Source organism: Erpetoichthys calabaricus, chromosome 7, assembly GCF_900747795.2.
Source record: "Erpetoichthys calabaricus chromosome 7, fErpCal1.3, whole genome shotgun sequence".
Lineage (NCBI taxonomy): Eukaryota > Metazoa > Chordata > Cladistia > Polypteriformes > Polypteridae > Erpetoichthys > Erpetoichthys calabaricus.
The window spans coordinates 8,253,692-8,274,693 of NC_041400.2; the positions used below are offsets into that span (position 1 = coordinate 8,253,692).

Sequence of the window (21,002 nt, forward strand, 5' to 3'; positions counted from 1 at the left end):
CTTTTATTAAGGTGTATAACGGATTTAAAATAGTGAAGTGCATGCCATGTGGCCATCAGATCTTGGCTCTCTAACTGGAATGCTGCCTCACTTGGGTCACAAATGTGAACGCCTTCTCTGTATGTGTTTGTGTCATCCTTTCTGGACTCCCATTTGTAGAGACGTATTTTCTGCTACAGTATCCTGACAATGCTGAATTTTCCCACCCACTACCCTGAATTAGATTAAGCAGGTTTAAAACACTGCATGTTACTGTAGGCCTTGGCTCCTTTGTGAGCCTAAATGAATTAAGACCAACACAGTGGATATTATGGAAGAGTTTTATATTTAATCAATTAAAATGTGATTTCATAATTACTTTAGTATAAAAAAACAAACTAAAATGATATCCTAAGGAAGAAATCTGTTGAGAGCTTTTATACTCACAACAATACTGGTCACCAAGCACCAGTACTGGAAAGAAACCATTTCTATAAAATGCAAAGTTGGCTGTGCTTCTTTATATTGTATAAGGAAAATTACTACACAGGGTACTTCTAGCAGTGGGATAAAGTAACAGAACATCAGACACCTCACATAAAAATATTACTTACAATAACTTGCTTTATGTGTTTCTCCTACAGTCATCCCACCTCCTCCTTACAATATGAGAAGCAGCAATGTGACAGACTCTTCTGCTGTTGTTTCCTGGTGCCTAGAGGAGGGAAACTCCATCTCTGCTGTAGTTATCCGCTTTAATGGTACCAGAACTGAGGACTACAGCCAGCAGATTACCATAAATGTCTGGGAAAATTCCATCTCACAGTTTCAGTTGAATGGACTGAAGTCCGGGAAGACCTACAGGGTGGAGATGTGGGCAAAAAACAACATGGGAGAAAGCATGGGTAACCCACATGTGGAGCTAACAACAGGAAAACAAAGGGATCACTCTAGTGAGTTGTTTCATCATTCATACCATCTGATTATTACTAAAATTATTATCCATTTGACAGAAAGCTTTACACACTTCAGTAAAAGGGGAATAGTCACTGAACGTACATATTTGTGCTTTCAAGTTCGGGGTCTCTGTGACAAGTCTTTATGACAAGCCCACGAGTTCGATAAGTGCTACTAGTCCAAGGCGCTTTATACAAAGCTGTGTCATCGATCACAAGGTGAATGAGAAATGGAAACTGAGACAGCAGCCTTAAAAGTGTTTCATATGTACACCACCAAATAGAGACCTTGTCACATATTGGGCTGGTGTTTGTTTAATTATTAATAATGAATTAATCTAAATACAAGTTAACACAAACACTGAGGATTACTTGAATTTTTTTTATATTTTAAATACACCAACATTAGTGGAATTTAGCAGTCACAGTTATGTGTAAATTGGATCAGTCCAAACTCATACTTATCAAAAATAAGAATATGCAATATTCAATATGGGATAGCACTATTATAATGGCATATTAAATTCATTAGATGATAAGGGACAATAGCTCATATTCCTATCTATCTATCTATCTATCTATCTATCTATCTATCTATCTATCTATCTATCTATCTATCTATCTATCTATCTATCTATCTATCTATCTATTATATAGAGCCTTTCATATCTATCTATCTATGTAATCTTGCCAACTACGCTAAAATTATCACTCTACTATTATATACACCCTTTCATATCTATCTATCTATCTATCTATCTATCTATCTATCTATCTATCTATCTATCTATCTATCTATCTATCTATCTATCTATCTAATCTTGCTAACTACGCTAAAATTATCACTCTACTATTATATAGAGCCTTTCATATCTATCTATCTATCTATCTAATCTTGCCAACTACGCTAAAATTATCACTCTACTATTATATAGAGCCTTTCATATCTATCTATCTATCTATCTATCTATCTATCTATCTATCTATCTATCTATCTATCTATCTATCTATTATATAGAGCCTTTCATATCTATCTATCTATCTATCTATCTATCTATCTATCTAATCTTGCTAACTACGCTAAAATTATCACTCTACTATTATATAGAGCCTTTCATATCTATCTATCTATCTATCTATCTATCTATCTATCTATCTATCTATCTATCTATCTATCTATCTATCTATCTATCTATCTATCTATCTATCTATCTATCTATCTATCTATCTATCTAATCTTGCCAACTACGCTAAAATTATCACTCTACTATTATATAGAGCCTTTCATATCTATCTATCTATCTATCTATCTATCTATCTATCTATCTATCTATCTATCTATCTATCTATCTATCTATCTATCTATCTATCTATTATATAGTGCCTTTCATATTATCTATCTATCTATCTATCTATCTATCTATCTATCTATCTATCTATCTATCTATCTATCTATCTATTATATAGTGCCTTTCATATCTATCTATCTATCTATAAGAGGATGCTCCCAAAGGCTCCTGGGTGATTTAGCTCCATAACAAAGAGCTGATCATTCTTTTATCAATGCAGCATGTTAACCCACTTTTGATTTCAGCAGGAGATGTCATCATTTTGACTTGCAGATGCTCGTTTGTTTTATCAAGTCCTCCCATTAATTATTTAATCTCCTGGATAATCAACCATTTAAACGAGCACATTTAGTCTTGGTGAAAAGGTCCCTTACCATCAAGAGCCCCTGGCTGAGCACCCAGAATGCCCGCTATTGGTAGATCTATCGATAAGATGTATAATTTTTCCCATAAAGTCTTCCATGAAAGTAAAAGACCATGCCCCCCCGTAAAATATGTTGTCCACCAACTAATACTAGCAGAATTTTCAGATCAACATACAGCAGCTTGATAATCCTGAATGGATTCTCCTTATCTCTTTTAAAGACTGAACAATAGAATAATTTTGACAAGAACAGGACAATAAACCTTTTCAATACTACTTTATTTATCGAATTTGTCCAAAATAACATTAAGTCACGTTTTGAAGGTCCTTAAAGTTCTACTCTTTACCACACTACCTGGTAATTTAGTCCTCCTATCTGTGACAGTGTGAAGAAAAACTTTCTCCTTTTTGTTTAAAATCTACCTTTAACAAGCTTCCATCCGTGTCACCGTCTTCATATTGGAGAACCTATTTTAAAGTTGCAGCCAGAGCTGGGGTATCATAAGCTTCAGCACTTATTAGGGGCTTCACCCATCCTTTCTGATAATGCCATTAACTTCAATATATGCATTAGAAGGAAAAGTGGGACATTCACCCATGGAGTTTTTGCACATCTGTCCATTCATGTCAGAAAGTAGAATGGGAGGAAGAAGGGTTTGTTGAAGATCAGGGGCTGGAAACTTAAATCCATTGAATGGGTTGGGTTGGCGCTCAAAGATCAGGAACTAGAGCTCCGGAAAAAAATCTCCTCCAGGAAAGCACAACACCCATATATATATATACTGCATATACACACATGCTGTTATACTGTATATTGTTGATTTAACAGATCCGCGTGATTTTGTATTACAGGTGGCCTGCCATATTGCTTTTCTGTGGTTTACTAAAGATTGACAAGTTGTTCTCCTTCTATTTCTGTGTTTCTCTCTTAGGATTTCCTTTTCACGGTGACAGTAACATGCTGCTCATTGCAATCCTGGGCTCAGCAGCAATGACATGTGTTACCATTCTGTTGGCTTTCTGCATTGTGCTGCAGCTCAAGAGGGCCACCTTCCAGAACAGAATGGTCCAAGCGTTCCAGAATGGAATGGTATGCGCAATACTGTTACTTTAATTCACAAATAAAAACGGTTCTGTGATGGCCTGTCGTGGCTGTGTCCATCCTGAACCCATTGCCATTGAAGACCTCTCACATTTTCTTGTTTTGCAACTTTCGTGATTCTCCTGACAATGTCTTAGAAAGATTTTCATAAGATATCTAATTTATAATGGTTATGATTATGAAGCATTTTTACTTAATATACATTTTTGTTGGGGGACATGGTGGCGCAGTGGGTAGTGCTGCTGCCTCGCAGTAAGGAGACCTGGGTTCATTTCCCGGGGTCCTCCCAGTGTGGAGTTTGCATGTTCTCCCAGTGTCTGCGTGGGTTTCCTTCTACAGTCCAAAGACAGGCAGGTTAGGTGCATTGGCGGAAACACTGATCTAGGGAGAGCTTAGGTTGGAAGAGGTGTTGGTGAGGCCAGCAGGGGGCGCTCATCCTGTGGTGTGTTTGTGGATCCCAAAGCCCTATGGGAACCAGCCTTGATGGGGACAGACACCAAGACAGTTTATGTCCAAAACACACACAGTTTTATTTGTTTTATCAATACAGTGCACCAATCACTCACGGTCCTTCGTTCTTTTAGTTTTTTCTGGCCGCCTCCACTCCCCTCTCGTAAGCTTCGTCTCGCTCCTTCCCAACTCCGGTTCGTCGACTGGAGTGAGTCGGCACCTTTTATACAGTACCCGGATGTGCTCCAGGTGCTCCTTGATGATCTTCCTGCAGAACTTCCAGGTGTGGCGGAAGTACTGCCTGAGCACCCAGAAGCACACTAGGTGTATTTGCCTCCTGGCCTGGCAGCACTCCCTGTTGTGGTGGAAGTGCTGCAGTCCATGTCTTTGGGAATGTCTGAGAGGACCCTGGTGGTGGTCACATGCCCCAATCGAGTGGAGCTTCCCAGCTCTGAACGTGTGGCCCACATGTGAACCAAGGCGGCTGCCCTCTCGTGTCCCGGGGGACGTATTGGTCCTCTTCTGGTCCTTCCACTTTCCAAGCATCCCAGTGGTGCAGAAACCTAAGCCATCAGTCACATCCCCAAAGGTAAAAATTGGCACCATCCTTTGAATGAGATGTAAAACTGAGGTCCTGATTCTGTGGGGTCATAAAAGATCCCCTGGCATACTTTTTGTCCCCTACTTTAACCGCCACTTTATCGTGGTGGAGGGGTTTGCATGTCCCAATGATCCTAGGAGCTCTGTTGTCCGGGGCTATATGCCCCTGGTAGGGTCACCCAAGGCAAACTGGTCCTAGGTGAGGGATGAGACGAAGAGCAGTTCAAACCTCCTATGATGAATGAAAACTTTGAATGGCGTTTTCCCTTGCCCAGACGCGGGTCACCGAGGACCCCCTCTGAAGCCAGGCCTGGAGGTGGGGCTCGATGGCGAGCGCCTGCACCCATGGGGCTCGGCCGGACACAGCCCGAAGAGGCAACGTGGGTCCCCCTTCCCATGGGCTCACCACCTATGAGAGGGGCCAAGGAGGTCGGGTGCAGTGTGAGTTGGGTGGTGGCCGAAGGCGGGGACCTTGGCGGTCCGATCCTCGGCTACAGAAGCTGGCTCTTGGGACGTGGAATGTCACCTCTCTGAAGGGGAAGGAGCCTGAGCTAGTGTGTGAGGTTGAGAGGTTCTGGCTAGATATAGTCGGACTCACCTCGACGCACAGCTTGGACTCTGGAACCAATCTCCTTGAGAGGGGCTGGACTCTGTACCACTCTGGAGTTGCCCCCGGTGAGAGGCGCCGAGCGGGTGTGGGTATACTTATTGCCCCCCGACTTGGAGCCTTTACATTGGGGTTTTACCTCGGTGGACGAGAGGGTAGCCTAACTTCGCATTCGGGTGGGGGGACGGGTCCTAACTGTTGTTTGTGCGTATGCACCGAACAGCAGTTCAGAGTACCCACCCTTTTTGGAGTCCCTGGAGGGGGTTCTAGAGGGCATACCTTCTGGGGACTCCCTCGTACTGCTGGGGGACTTCAATGCTCACGTGGGCAATGACAGTGAGACCTGGAAAGGCGTGATTGGGAGGAATGGCCCCCCCGATCTGAACCCGAGTGGTGTTTTGTTATTGGACTTCTGTGCTCGTCACGGATTGTCCATAACGAACACCATGTTCAAGCATAGGGGTGTTCATATGTGCACTTGGCACCAGGACACCCTAGGCCTCAGTTCGATGATTGACTTTGTGGTCGTGTCGTCGGACTTGCGGCCACATGTCTTGGACACTCGGGTGAAGAGAGGGGCGGAGCTGTCAACTGATCACCACCTGGTGGTGAGTTGGCTTCGATGGTGGGGGAGGATGCTGGTCAGGCGTGGTAGGCCCAAACGTGTTGTGAGGGTCTGCTGGGAACGTCTGGCAGAGCCCCCTGTCAGAAGTAGCTTCAACTCCCACCTCCGGCAGAACTTCGACCACATCCCGAGGGAGGTGGGGGACATTGAGTCCGAATGGGCCATGTTCCGTGCCTCTATTGTTGAGGCGGCTGATCGGAGCTGTGGCCGTAAGGTGGTCGGTGACTGTCGTGGCGGCAATCCCCGAACCCGTTGGTGGACACCGGCGGTGAGGGATGCCATCAAGCTGAAGAAGGAGTCCTACCGGTCCCTTTTGTCCTGTGGGACTCTGGAGGCAGCTAATAGGTACCGGCAGGCCAAGCGGAATGCGGCTTTGGTGGTTGCTGAGGCAAAAACTCAGGCGTGGGAGGAGTTTGGGGAGGCCATGGAGAACGACTTTCGGACGGCTTCGAGGAGATTCTGGTCCACCATCCGGCGTCTCAGGAGGGGGAAGCAGTGCAGTGTCAACACTGTATATGGTGGGGATGGTGCGCTGCTGACCTCGACTCGGGACGTTGTGGGTCGGTGGGGGGAATACTTCGAAGACCTCCTCAATCCCATTAACATGCCTTCCAATGAGGAAGCAGAGCCTGGGGACTCAGAGGTGGGCTCCCCCATCTCTGGGACTGAGGGCACCGAGGTGGTCAAAAAACTCCTTGGTGTCAGGGCCCCGGGGGTGGATGAGATACGCCCGGAGTTCCTCAACACTCTGGATGTTGTAGGACTGTCTTGGCTGACACGCCTCTGCAACATCGCATGGACATCAGGGACAGTGCCTCTGGATTGGCAGACTGGGGTGGGGTCCAATTACAGAGGGATCACACTCCTCAGCCTCCCTGGAAAAGTCTATTTGGGGGTCCTGGAGAGGAGGGTCGAGCCTCGGATTCAGGAGGAACAGTGTGGTTTTCGTCCTGGTCGCGGAACAGTGGACCAGCTCTACACCCTTAGCAGGGTCCTGGAGGGTGCATGGGAGTTTGCCCAACCAGTCTACATGTGTTTTGTGGACTTGGAAAAGGCATTCGACCGTGTCCCTTGGGGAATCTTGTGGGGGGTGCTCCGGGAGTATGGGGTACCGGATCCCCTGATAAGGGCTGTTCGGTCCCTGTACGATCAGTGCCAGAGCTTGGTCCGCATTGCCGGCAGTAAGTCGAACCCGTTTCCAGTGAGAGTTGGACTCCGCCAGGGCTGCCCTTTGTCACCGATTCTGTTCATAACTTTTATGTACAGAATTTCTAGGCGCAGCCAGGGTGTTGAGGGGGTCCGGTTTGGTGGACTCAGGATTGGGTCACTGCTTTTTGCAGATGATGTTGTCCTGTTTGCTTCATCAGGCCGTGATCTTCAGCTCTCTCTAGATCGGTTCACAGCTGAGTGTGAAGTGGCTGGGATGGGAATCAGCACCTCCAAATCCGAGACCATGGTCCTCAGCCGGAAAAGGGTGGAGTGCCCTCTCAGGGTTGGTAGCGAGATCCTGCCCCAAGTGGAGGAGTTCAAGTATCTCGGAGTCTTGTTCACGAGTGAGGGAAGAATGGAGCGTGAGATCAACAGGCGGATCGGTGCGGCATCCGCAGTAATGCGGGCTCTGCATCGGTCTGTCGTGGTGAAAAAGGAGCTGAGCCGCAAGGCGAAGCTCTCAATTTACCAGTCGATCTATGTTCCTACCCTCACCTATGGTCATGAGCTATGGGTAGTGACCGAAAGAACGAGATCGCGAATACAAGCGGCTGAAATGAGTTTCCTCCGCAGGGTGTCTGGGCTTTCCCTTAAAGATAGGGTGAGAAGCTCAGTCATCCGGGAGGAGCTCAGAGAAGAGCCGCTGCTCCTCCGCATTGAGAGCAGTCAGATGAGGTGTTCCGGGCACGTCCAACTGGGAGGAGGACCCGGGGAAGACTCAGGACACGCTGGAGGGACTATGTCTCTCGGCTGGCCTGGGAACGCCTTGGGATTCTCCCAGAAGAGCTAGAAGAAGTGGCCGGGGACAGGGAAGTCTGGGCATCTCTGCTCAAGCTGCTGCCCCCGCGACCCGACCTCGGATAAGCGGGAGACAATGGATGGATGGATGGATGGATGGATGGCATATTTTGTAAAAAGTTAGGGTGCTTCCTGATGTCCTGGCTAAATCGCCCATAACACCTTGGTCATTCTGGCCCCTTAATCATCCCCTATCCATTATAGAATAGAATAGAATGCCTTTAATTGTCACTATACACATGTACAATGAGATTAAAAGCAGCTCCTTCAGTGCAGACATACAGTACTGTGCAAAAGTTTTAGGCAGGTGTGAAAAAATGCTGTAAACAAAGAATGCTTTCAGAAATATAAATAATGATTGTTTATTGTTATCAGTTTACAAAATGAGAAGTGAGCGAACAAAAGAAAAATCTAAATCAAATCAATATTTGGTGTTCCTACCTTTTGCCTTCAAACCAGCATCAATTCTTATAGGTCCACTTGCACAAAGTCAGGGATTTTGTAGGATTCTAGTCAGGTGTCTGATCAACCAATTCTAGCAAACAGGTGCTGATGATCATCAATGTCACACGTAGGTTGAAACACAGTCATTAACTGAAACAGAAACAGCTTCAAACTGGGTGAGGAACAGCCAAACTCTGGTACCAAGGTGAGGTTGTGGAAGACAGTTTCATGTCATGGCGAGATTGAGCACAGCAACAAGACACAAGGTAGTTCTACTGCATCAGCAAGGTCTCTCCCAGACAAAGATTTCAAAGCAGACTGGGGTTTCAAGATGTGCTGTTCAAGCTCTTTTGAAGAAGCACAAAGAAACGGGCAACGTTGAGGATCGTAGACGCAGTGGTAGGCCAAGGAAACTTAGTGCAGCAGATGAAAGACACATCGAGCTTATTACCCTTCGAAATAGGAAGATGTCCAGCAGTGCCATCAGCTCAGAACTGGCAGAAACCAGTGGGACCCAGGTACACCCATCTACTGTCCGGAGAAGTCTGGCCAGAAGTGGTCTTCATGGAAGAGTTGCAGCCAAAAAGCCATACCTCCGACGTGGAAACAAGGCCAAGCGACTCAAGTATGCACGAAAACATAGGAACTGGGGTGCAGAAAAATGGCAGCAGGTGGTCTGGACTGATAAGTCAAAATTTGAAATATTTGGCTGTAGCAGAAGGCAGTTTGTTCGTCGAAGGGCTGGAGAGCGGTACAATAATGAGTGTCTGCAGGCAGCAGTGAAGCATGGTGGAGATTCCTTGAACATTTGGGGCTGCATTTCTGCAAATGGAGTTGGAGATTTGGTCAGGATTAGTGGCGTTCTCAATGCTGAGAAATACAGGCAGATACTTATCCATCATGCAATATCATCAGGGAGACATATGATTGGCCCCAAATTTATTCTGCAGCAGGACAACGACCCCAAACATACAGCCAAAGTCATTAAGAACTATCTTCAGCGTAAAGAAGAACAAGAAGTCCTGGAAGTGATGGTATGGCCCCCACAGAGCCCTGATCTCAACATCATCGAGTGTGTCTGGGATTACATGAAGAGACAGAAGGATGTGAGGAAGCCTACATCCACAGAAGATCTGTGCTTAGTTCTCCAAGATATTTGGAACAACCTACCAGCCAAGTTCCTTCAAAAACTATATGCAAGTGTACCTAGAAGAATTGATGCTGTTTTGAAGGCAAAGGGTGGTCACACCAAATATTGATTTGATTTAGATTTCTCTTTTGTTCATTCACTGCATTTTGTTGATTGATGAAAATAAATGATTAACACTTCCATTTTGGAAAGCATTCTTTGTTTACAGCATTTTTTCACACCTGCCTAAAACTTTTGCACAATACTGTATATGTAAAACACAACAAGTAAATAAACAAATAAACAAATGCTGCAAAGAAGTTGCAGAAAGGTTCTGTGACGGTATATACATATGATAGATGCTTTATTGATCCCAAGGGGAAATTCACATACTCCAGCAGCAGCATACTGATAAAGACAATAATAAATTAAAGAGTGATAACAATGCAGGTGTACAGACAGACAATAACTTTATATAATGTTAACGTTTACCCCCCCTGGGTGGAATTGAAGAGTCGCATAGTGTGGTGGATGAACGATCTCCTCAGTCTGTCAGTGGAGCTGCTCCTCTGTCTGGAGATGATCCTGTTCAGTGGCTCCAGTGGATTCTCCATGACTGACAGGAGTCTGCTCAGCGCCCGTCGCTCTGCCACGGATGTCAAACTGTCCAGCTCCATGCCTACGATAGAGCCTGCCTTCCTCACCAGTTTGTCCAGGCGTGAGGTGTCCTTCTTCTTTATGCTGCCTCCCCAGCACACCACCGCGTAGAAGAGGGCGCTCGCCACAACCGTCTGATAGAACATCTGCAGCATCTTATTGCAGATGTTGAAGGACGCCATCCTTCTAAGGAAGTATAGTCGGCTCTGTCCTCTCTTGCACAGAGCATCAGTATTGGCAGTCCAGTCTAATTTATCATCCAGCTGCACTCCCAGGTATTTATAGGTCTGTACCCTCTGCACACAGTCACCTCTGATGATCACGGGGTCCATGAGGGGTCTGGGCCTCCTAAAAATCCACCACCAGCTCTTTGGTTTTGCTGGTGTTCAGTTGTAGGTGGTTTGAGTCGCACCATTTAACAAAGTCCTTGATGAGGTTCCTATACTCCTCCTCCTGCCCACTCCTGATGCAGCTCACGATAGCAGTGTCGTCAGCGAACTTTTGCACGTGGCAGGACTCCGAGTTGTATTGGAAGTCTGATGTATTTTGGCTGAACAGGACCAGAGAAAGTACAGTCCCCTGCTGCACTCCTGTGTTGCTGACCACAATGTCAGACCTGCAGTTCCTGAGACGCACATACTGAGGTCTGTCTGTAAGATAGTCCACGATCCATGACACCAGGTATGAATCTACTACTCCCATCTCTGTCAGCTTGTCCCTGAGGAGCAGAGGTTGGATGGTGGTGTAGGTGTTAGAAAAGTCTAGAAACATAATTCTTACAGCACCACTGCCTCTGTCCAAGTGGGAGAGGGATCAGTGTAGCTTGTAGATGATGGCATCCTCCGCTCCCACCTTCTCCTGGTATGTGAACTGCAGAGGGTCGAGGGCGTGATGGACCTGTGGCCTCAGGTGGTGAAGCAGGACCTGCTCCATGGTCTTCATCACATGTGACGTCAGAGCGACAGGCCGAAAGAGTAATAACTATTGAACCATTGTGTTATTGCATATAATTTAAATATTGCACAATAATGATGATCATGTGCAGCGAGTAGTGGATGTTGGACCCTGAGAGTAATGATATTGTACAGTATACAGCTATTACACAGTTATTATCAATACCATTTAGATATTGGATATTGCACAGTTGATGGATAGAAGGAAGTCCAGCGGTTGGGGGGTTAGACTGTGTAGTCAGTGCATGTGTGAGTTTAAAATGGTTATGGCTTTTGGGAAAAAACTGTTTTTGAGTCTCTTTGTCCTTGTTGTGATGCACCTGTAGCGCCTCCCTGAGGGCAGATCACAGATCAGAGCCAGGGTGGCAGCTGTCCTTGATGATGTTTTTTGCTCTGCTGGGGTAGTGGGAAGTGTAAATGTCCATCAAGGACGGGAGAGGGCAGCCAATGATCTTCTGTGCTGCCTTTACTACTTGCTGAATTATTATTATTGACTACCTTGGCTAAATCGCCCATCGCATGTCGGTTATTCTGACCCCCTTAATCATCCCCTGCCCATTATTGACTAACTATTTCTTTCACTAACTATTCCTCCCACAGTCCAAAGACATGCAGGTTAGGTGGATTGGCAATTCTAAATTGTCCCTAGTGTGTGCTTGGTGTGTTTGTGTGTGTCCTGCGGTGGGTTGGCACCCTGCCCGGGATTGGTTCCTGCCTTGTGCCCTGTGTTGGCTGGGATTGGCTCCAGCAGACCCCCGTGACCCTGTGTTCAGATTCAGCGGGTTGGAAAATGGATGGATGGATGGATATTTCTTTCACAGTGAGACAATAGTTTTATGACCAGATATGAGGATTGTTTGCATCTCTCGACTGACACAGACAACCTGACTACAGACCCTCATTGTATTAAAAAACTCATCGGAAATTTCAAAAGTGTTTGTTGGACAGTTATCTTATCCAAAGATCTTGACCAGACATTGTTCTCCTCCCTTGCTTAATGAATCTTAGCCTGAAGAGGTCTATTAATTGTTTACATTTAAGATGTCTCACTTAAAGTTTTTCCAATGTTTTATCTGTCCTGGTGTCGATATAAACACAGGGAACTCCACTTTCTGTGTTACATCTCACCTGAAGAAGGGGTCTGAGTGGCCTCAATAGCTTGCATATTGTTTTAGTTAGCCAATAAAAGGGGTCATTTTGCTTGATTTCTCACCCCCTTCACCACCTAATAACTAATGTGTGACGAGCATTTTTGTGCAAAATGGTTGCTGTTGCATCATCCAGGTGAGTGCTGCACATTGGTGGCGGCTGAAGTGGCTCCCCACTCTCTATTTAGAAACGCTATATAAATGCAATGTCTTCTTTGTAATTGTTACACACTCTGTATCTGACGCTGGCACCGGGTGATTCTGCCTAAAACACGTTTTTTCTTTTCTTCTTTTTGCAGAGAGAAGAGCCGGTGGTTCAGTTTAATTCTGGGACCCTCACAATGTCAAATAAAAATAAGTCTAGGCCAAAGCCATTAGTCTATCCCGTCCTGGAATGGAATGATATTAAATTTCAAGATGTGATTGGGGAAGGAAATTTCGGTCAAGTCTTAAAGGCCCGCATTAAAAAAGATGGACTCCGAATGGATGCTGCTATTAAAAGAATGAAAGGTAAAGATTTTAAGCCAAGGTAATCTTTATACACCTATTTACAGACTTCTTGTAGAATGTGTGTACACTGTATTTATACAGATTAGCAAAAAATGATTTTGCTTATCAGTAGACAATTGTTAGTTTCGCAGATTATGAGTTTCATTAAGTAATACGTCATCTTTAATGTAAAGCAGTGTGAGCATTATGAAATTGTACTTAGAGTAATCTAGACAAGGATATGCCATTCAGCCCAACAACGCTTGCCAGTGTTTTTTAACGAATTCTTTAAAATAAAATCAATTAAAGTTTTGAAGGTCCCGAAAGTCCTGCTGTCTACCAAACTGCTTGGTCACTTACTCTATGTGTCTGTGATTCTCTGTGTAAAGAAAAACTTCATAATGTTTGTGTAAAATTTACCCTTAACAAGTTTCCAACTGTGTCCCCATGTCCTTGGTGACCTCATTTTAAAGTCACCGCCTCGATCCACTGCACTAATTCCCTTCATAATTTTAAACACTTCAGTCAGGTCTCCTCTTAATCTTCCTTTTCTTAAACTGTAAAGGCTCAGCTCTTTTAATCTTCCCTTATAACTCATCCCCTGCAGTCCTTTTCTCTGGATTTTTTTCCAGCGTTTCTATGTTTTATTTTTATTTTTAAACTGCACCCAGTACTCCAGATGAGGCCTCACCAGTGTGTTTTAAAGCTTCAGCATAACCTCCTGTGACTTGAACTCCACACGTCAAGGCACTATATAATCTGACATTCTGTTAGCCTCCTTAATGGCTTCTGAACACTGTCTGGCAGTTGATAGCTTAGAGTTCACTACGACTCCTAAGACCTTCTCATAAGGTGTACTTTCCATTTTCTGACCGCCCATTGTGTATTCAAAGCTCACATTTTTACTCTTTATGTGTAATATTTCATATTTACTGACATTAAATTTCATTGTCCACAAATCTGCCCAAGCCTGTCTGCTATCCAAGTCCTTCTGTGATGATATAATGGATTCCAAATTATCTGCTAATCCACCTATCTTGGTATCATCTGCTAACTTCACCAGCTTGTTACTTATATTCCTCTCTAAATCATTTATTTATATATTAAAAATAGCAGCGTCCTCAGCACTGATCCCTGCTGGACTCCACACATCAAGGCGCTATATAACCTGCCATTCTGTTAGCCTTCTTAATGGCTTCTGAACACTGTCTGCCAGTTGATTATGTTGAGTCCACTACGACTCCTAAGTCTTGATCATAAGGTGGACTTTCGATTTTCAGACCCCCCCCATTGTGTATTCACATTTTTACTTCCTATGTGTAATACTTTTCATTTACTTCAATTAAATTTCATCTGCCACCAATCTACCCAGGGGAAGCACAGTGGGTAGTGCTGCTGCCTCGCAGTTAGGAGTCCCGGGTTCGCTTTCCGGATCTTCCCTGCGTGGAGTTTGCATGTTCTCCCCGTGTCTGCATGGGTTTACCCCCACAGTCCAAAGATACGCAGGTTAGGTGCATTGGTGACCCGAAATTGTCCCTAGTGTGTGCTTGGTGTGTGTGTGTGTGTGTGCCCAGGGTTTGTTTCCTGCCTTGTGCCCTGTGCTGACTGGGATTGGCTCCTGCAGACCCCCGTGACCCTGTTTTAGGATATAGCGCACGGGTGGGCAAATTCAGTCCTTGAGGACCGCAGTGGTTGCAGGTTTTTGTTCCAACCCAGTTGCTTAATTAAAAACCAATCCTTGTCAATTATTTTATTTCATGGCTTGTTAGTGCTTTAACTCTGCCATGTCAAGTCATTCTCATGTCCTAGATTTATTTTCCTTTCTAAGGATATCATCCAAATGATTTGAAGTCTAAAACAGACGAGTTATTCTCAGTGCTTCACTTTTTTCTCTTCACTTTCCTTCCAAGTATTTAATTAAACCCAATAGTGCATGATAAATACAAACAATGCCGGTTTCTTTTGTCATTTGCATCTTATTGCTAATAAGGAGCAATTAAAAACCAAGACTACAGCTGTTTAAAACTAAAATAAGCAATAAGGGTCCAAATCTTAATGAGCGACACAACTAAAGTGAAGCAGAAGTGTTACTCGAGCAATAAGGGCTTCTTATTAAGCAATTGGGTTGGAACAAAAACCTGCAGCCACTGCGGCCCTCCAGGACTGAATCTGCCCACCCCTGAAGCGGGTTGGGAAAATGACATGACATGACCAATCTACCCCAAGCCTGTATGCTGTCTATGTCCCTCTGTATTCAACAGATTTTAGATTATCTGCCAATCCACCTATCTTGGTATCACCTGCAAATTTAACCATGTTGTCATTTAAATTCCAATCCAAATCATTCATATATTAAAAATGACCACTGTGGAGCAGCACTCTTAACATCTCCCAGTTTTGAGAAGGTTCCTCTCATCTTCACCCTCTGTGTCAGTTCTGCACCCATATGTACTGTACATGCCACACTGTGAACTCCCACTTCTTTCAGTTTGATGCCCACCCTCTCATGTGGTGCCTTGCCAAACTACCATGGAAAGTATTTACTTCTCTGTTAAAGTGCAGATTACCTGAATACATCTTAGCATTACAAAAAGCATACCAAGGAGCTCCTAGAGTGCAGCATATCATCCATTTCTTAAATTACTCTTACACTCTAATAACCTTATATGGTTTAATATTATTCCTAATACAATGAATACGGGACTGATGTTTCTGTTGGTGACTAACGCCACATGTTTTCATCTACTACAGCTGACTTCTCAATCTTCATTTCTGTACAATGCTTTTTTTTAAACATTTTATAACACAACTAGACATTAAGGCGGAGTGGTGGCTCTGAGGCTAAGGATCTGTGCTGGTATCCAGAAGGTTGCTGGTTCGAATCCTCGTCACAGCCAAAAGAGATCCTACTCTGCTGGGCCCTTGAGCAAGACCCTTAACCTAAAATTGCCCAGGGGCGCTGTACAATGGCTGACCCTGCGCTCTGACCCCAAGGGGTATGCGAAAACTAACAAATTCCTAATACAAGAAATTGTATAAGGCGAAATAAAGAAAGAAATAAAGAAATAAAGAACAAAAAGCCCGTTACAATAACGGGCGCTAGAACAGTAGTCCATAAACATTATTAGGAACACTCTATATTAAATGGCAAGGGACCTTTTACCTCATTCAATTTTTTCCGTAAAATGTCTATAATTTTCTCTGACAGTAATACTGGCTTTGCTGTCCGTAATATGCGTTTAATTTTCTGTCACAACAGTGGGCAATCAGCAGATTCTCCCCAGCAACTGATGTAATGTGTGCAAAAATAAATCTACTTTTACTTTACACTTTACCGGGCCAAGCTTCGTAATCGCAAATCTGACATCCTCAGAGTGAACACTTGCACAACAATGGGGAAGCTGGTCTCCGCGTCTCAGTACCTGATTGGATTTTTTCGTGTTTTCTGTTTTAGGTCTTACCTCATTTACCGAAATCCGATTGGATCTGCCGAGTGATATTTTATAGGTCCCGCCCTCTCTGTCTTGTGTGACGCGTCAGGCGGCCTTTGAAGCACCGTGCCCCGCGCATGCGCACTTCACCAGAAGACACACACACACGGACACTGGACACACACAGGGGTTTAATTAAAGAGGATATGTGCTAAGGTGGATTCTATTTATCACCATACCAGTAACGGCGCACTGCACAATAACGTGCAGTGAATACTCTTAACGTATAGTTTTCCTCCTCTTTCTCTGTACGTTTAGCCTTCGTTTGCTCAGAGGTTGATGCGCTTGCTGCTTCCTGAGCAGTTCTTCTTCTCTCCACCCTAGCGGTCCTCTTCTTCTCTTCTTCCGGCGGCATCTTTTCGCATTAAAACTGATTAAGTCAGTGCTTATGTTGCAATTACTGAGTACGTTTTCCTTAATTTTTCAGTTAAACTGGCACTTAAATCATTCTTGAGGCAGATTGAAGACTTAAGATATGAAGAGGTAGGGGAAGTGACGACGAAAGTGGTAGGGATGAGAACGGCGCCCGTACGCTTGCGCCACATGGCCGGCCTGCTGGCCGCTGCCGAGAATTGATTCTACAATAAAATAAAGTAAAAATAAAAAGAGGAATAAACATCATCACCCTGAAAGTGGATAGAGGATGTCACATAGTATAAATGTACAAAATTTCAGGTCAATCGATCAAACGTTTTGCAAGCTACAGGGGATTTAAAATCCTGGACAGACAAACGGACAGCCACGGTTGCGTATTATATAAGAAGATGATGTTTTATCATGCACCCTGAAACCTTAATAATACCACATGACCTAATTTAACCCACATGCAGTGTTTGGAAATGCAACTTGACCCTAACCCTAACCCTAACCTTTGATATAAGAATACTAAATATGATCACAGTAGCATTGTTGTACGTACCTTTTATAAAAAGTATTACCTTTAGTCATATTTCATTATTGATAGATGATTCTTTTTTTGATCATCATCATCAGTTTAAAAGCCATTTTCAGTTGTCCCCCAAATTTTTGCCTCGACTCTTTGCGGTCCTTGGCTTTCTTTGAGGTCAGACCCATACTTTTTATAAAGTCTGACACCACCTCCAACCACATCTTCTTCTCTCTGTCTTTTCCTCTTCCTTTCTACCTCTACCTTCACCCAATCATCCACCACTTCTGCTCCACAAGCCCAAATCACCTTAGTGTGTTTCTTCTCAGCACGCCTCTTGCCTCTATACCAAAGGTTACATATACACTATCTCTCTATCATAAAAAAATATTGAAAGGAGACACTTTCACGTCCCGGAAGATGAGTCTTCATGCCGAGAGATGTAACCACGACCCTGTGAGACAAGAGCTTATGCAAAGAGATTTGGAAAAGTCCTGCCCACATAACCACGCACATGGTTCAATCATTTCTAATTTGTGTGAAAAGATAACATCATCCTAAAGTTTGCAGACGACATCGCAGTAATAGGACACATCGGTGCTGGGGATGAGGCGGCCTACAGGAGGGAGGTGGCCAGTCTGGTGTCATGGTGTGAGGACCACAACCTCACCCTCAACACAGACAAGATGAAGGAGATGATAGTGGACATGAGGGAGGAGAGGAGACCTCACTGGCCACTGTTCATCCAAGGGCTTGAAGTGGAGAGGGTGAGCAGCATTAAATACCTGGGCGTCTACATCAGTGAGGACCTCACTTGGACACTTAACACCACACAGCTGGTCAACAGGGCTCAGCAGCAGCTATACTTTCTGAGGAGGCTGAAGAAGTTTGGTACGTCGACTAAGATCCTCTGCAACTTTTACAGCTGCATTGTTGAGAGCGTCTTGACCAGCTGCATCACCATGTGGTACGGCAACACTATTGCTATGGACTGCAAACGCCTGCAGAGAGTGGTAAAGACTGCTGAGAACATCACCAGGACCCCACTGCTCTCTCTGCAGAGCATCTACAACTGCAGGGTCCGCAGGAGACCTGCCTCGATCCTCAGGGACCCCAACCACCCCCAACATGAACTGTTCACACTTCTACCCTCAGGCAGGAGGTAAAGGAGTATGAAATGCAGGACATCCAGGCTAAAGAACTCTTTCTTCCCCAAGGCCATTAGACTCCTAAATAACTGACTGGAGTTTATAACCGCGGTCCACCTCATTCTACCGACCTCACACAACTGTATTTGACTTGTCCATCACACACCTACCTGCACAATTACACTTTATACTTCTTTTCTGGTTTTATACTTCATGCTGCCTCTGTTACTTATTATCTATCTGCTACTTATTATTTATGTTTATCTTTATACATTGTTTTTGTCATTTGGTGTGGACAGCAAATGAATGCTGTTGAACTTGAATGCTGTTGTCAGACACATTTCTTGTACAATACAATACAATACAATACAATTTATTTTTGTATAACCCAAAATCACACAAGAAGTGCCGCAATGGGCTTTAACAGGCCCTGCCTCTTGACAGCCCCCCAGCTTTGACTCTCTAAGAAGACGAGGAAAAACTCCCAAAAAAAAAACTCTTGTAGGGAAAAAATGGAAGAAACCTCCGGAAAGGCAATTCAAAGAGAGACCCCTTTCCAGGTAGGTTGAGCGTGCAGTGGGTGTCAAAAAGAAGGGCGTCAATACAATACAATACACAGAACAGAACAAATCCTCACTACAGTATAAAAATAAAAATTTTACAAGTACGGACCACAATTTAACAAGTGGTGTCCGCTTTCTGAACAAGACCCCAAATACCTTCTCTACAACTATAAATGCATAATGCAGGTTCTTTCCTTTCTCCTGATGCGTTTCTTTCCTTTGTCCGACAATAAAGACAGCATCTATTGTTCTTTTCTCCGGCCTGAAACCAAACTGCATTTAACTATCTCGTGATCCCTAATTAATTTTTCAACCTCCTTAATTACCTGCTCCAAAAACATAATTGCTTAATAAGACCCACACCCCAATCGTCCACCACTTCACCCTATTTTCCCATCATACTCCCAATATTCCAAGGTGCATTGCTTATATTTTCTCCTTCACACCTCTTACTCACTGATTCACCTTTGTCTCCCATGCCACCAAAAGCAGCCTTTCCACAGTGCGTCAGGTCGAGGACAATCATAAATTGGGCTTTCACCACCTGGTCTAACCCAAATTTCTGTATAATGTAGACACGTTTAGGGCACTGACGGGATACTATGGGCTGTACCCCAGCCAAGCCTTCTAACTCATCATCAAGGCTGTATTTGAGTGTAATGTCTTTACAATCGGATGCCCTTCCTGGTGCCAAACTTGTTTTGTGACACACAAGAGGCCTGGCGCCCTTATTCTGACCTCAGATCACAGGGGTATTCTGCGGTGCTAATTATGAAAATGGCTGCTAAATCAGTGATGATATCAATGATGATGAAAATGGCTCTTTCAGTTTCAGCCTCATAATTTTTAGGTGGGGTGACCATATGATGATTCAGATAAGTGAAATTTAATTGCATGTTGAACAATTATAAAGTCAGAAACACTTTGTGTTAATTGTTGTAAAAGTAAAGTGAACTTTTACCTTGTACATGTTTCTTTTTGTCCTTTACCAGATGCACTTTCCCAATACAGTGGAACCTCGGTTCATGAACGTCTCTGAACACGTACAAATCGGGTTACGACCAAAAAGTCTGTTCACGACCACACACTTGGGTGACGAACAAGCCAGTTTCTCTTCCCTTCCAGTTCGTACGCGCCGATGATTTACGCACGTGTTCAGTCTCTCCCTGTGCATTCGCTGTGACTTCTTTGTGCTCTATTTCGTTTCCCTTCTGGTTCATACGCGCCGATGATTTCCGCACGTGTTCAGTCTCTCCCTGTGCATTCGCTGTGAACTCTTTGTGCTCTATTTCGTTTCCCTTCCAGTTCGTACGCGCCAATGATTTACGCACGTGTTCAGTCTCTCCCTGTGCATTCGCTGTGAACTCTTTGTGCTCTATTTCGTTTCCCTTCTGGTTCGTACGCGCCAATGATTTACGCACGTGTTCAGTCTGTCCCTGTGCATTCGCTGTGAACTCTTTGTGCTCTATTTCATTTCCCTTCCAGTTCATACGCGCCGATGATTTACGCACGTGTTCAGTCTCTCCCTGTGCATTCGCTGTGACTTCTTTGTGCTCTATTTCGTTTCCCTTCCGGTTCGTACGCGCCGATGATTTACGCACGTGTTCAGTCTCTCCCTGTGCATTCGCTGTGACTTCTTTGTGCTCTATTTCGTTTCCCTTCCGGTTCGTACGCGCCGATGATTTCCGCACGTGTTCAGTCTCTCCCTGTGCATTCGCTGTGAACTCTTTGTGCTCTATTTCGTTTCCCTTCTGGTTCGTACGCGCCGATGATTTACGCACGTGTTCAGTCTGTCCCTGTGCATTCGCTGTGAACTCTTTGTGCTCTATTTCATTTCCCTTCCAGTTCATACGCGCCGATGATTTACGCACGTGTTCAGTCTCTCCCTGTGCATTCGCTGTGACTTCTTTGTGCTCTATTTCGTTTCCCTTCCGGTTCATACGCGCCGATGATTTACGCACGTGTTCAGTCTCTCCCTGTGCATTCGCTGTGACCTCTTTGTGCTCTATTTCGTTTCCCTTCCGGTTCGTACGCACCAATGATTTCCGCATGTGT

General features: G+C 44.4%; 1 protein-coding gene across 1 annotated transcript in view; it reads left to right on the forward strand.

Annotated features, from left to right (window-relative positions):
• The window catches only part of tek (TEK tyrosine kinase, endothelial), a 113,105-nt gene that overhangs the window by 50,407 nt on the left and 41,696 nt on the right, over positions 1-21,002 (forward strand). The window contains exons 11-13 of the mRNA XM_028805049.2: positions 624-932; positions 3,581-3,738; positions 12,670-12,880. Of these exons, the coding sequence (XP_028660882.2) occupies positions 624-932; positions 3,581-3,738; positions 12,670-12,880 (678 nt within the window). The remainder of the gene's footprint in view (positions 1-623; positions 933-3,580; positions 3,739-12,669; positions 12,881-21,002) is intronic.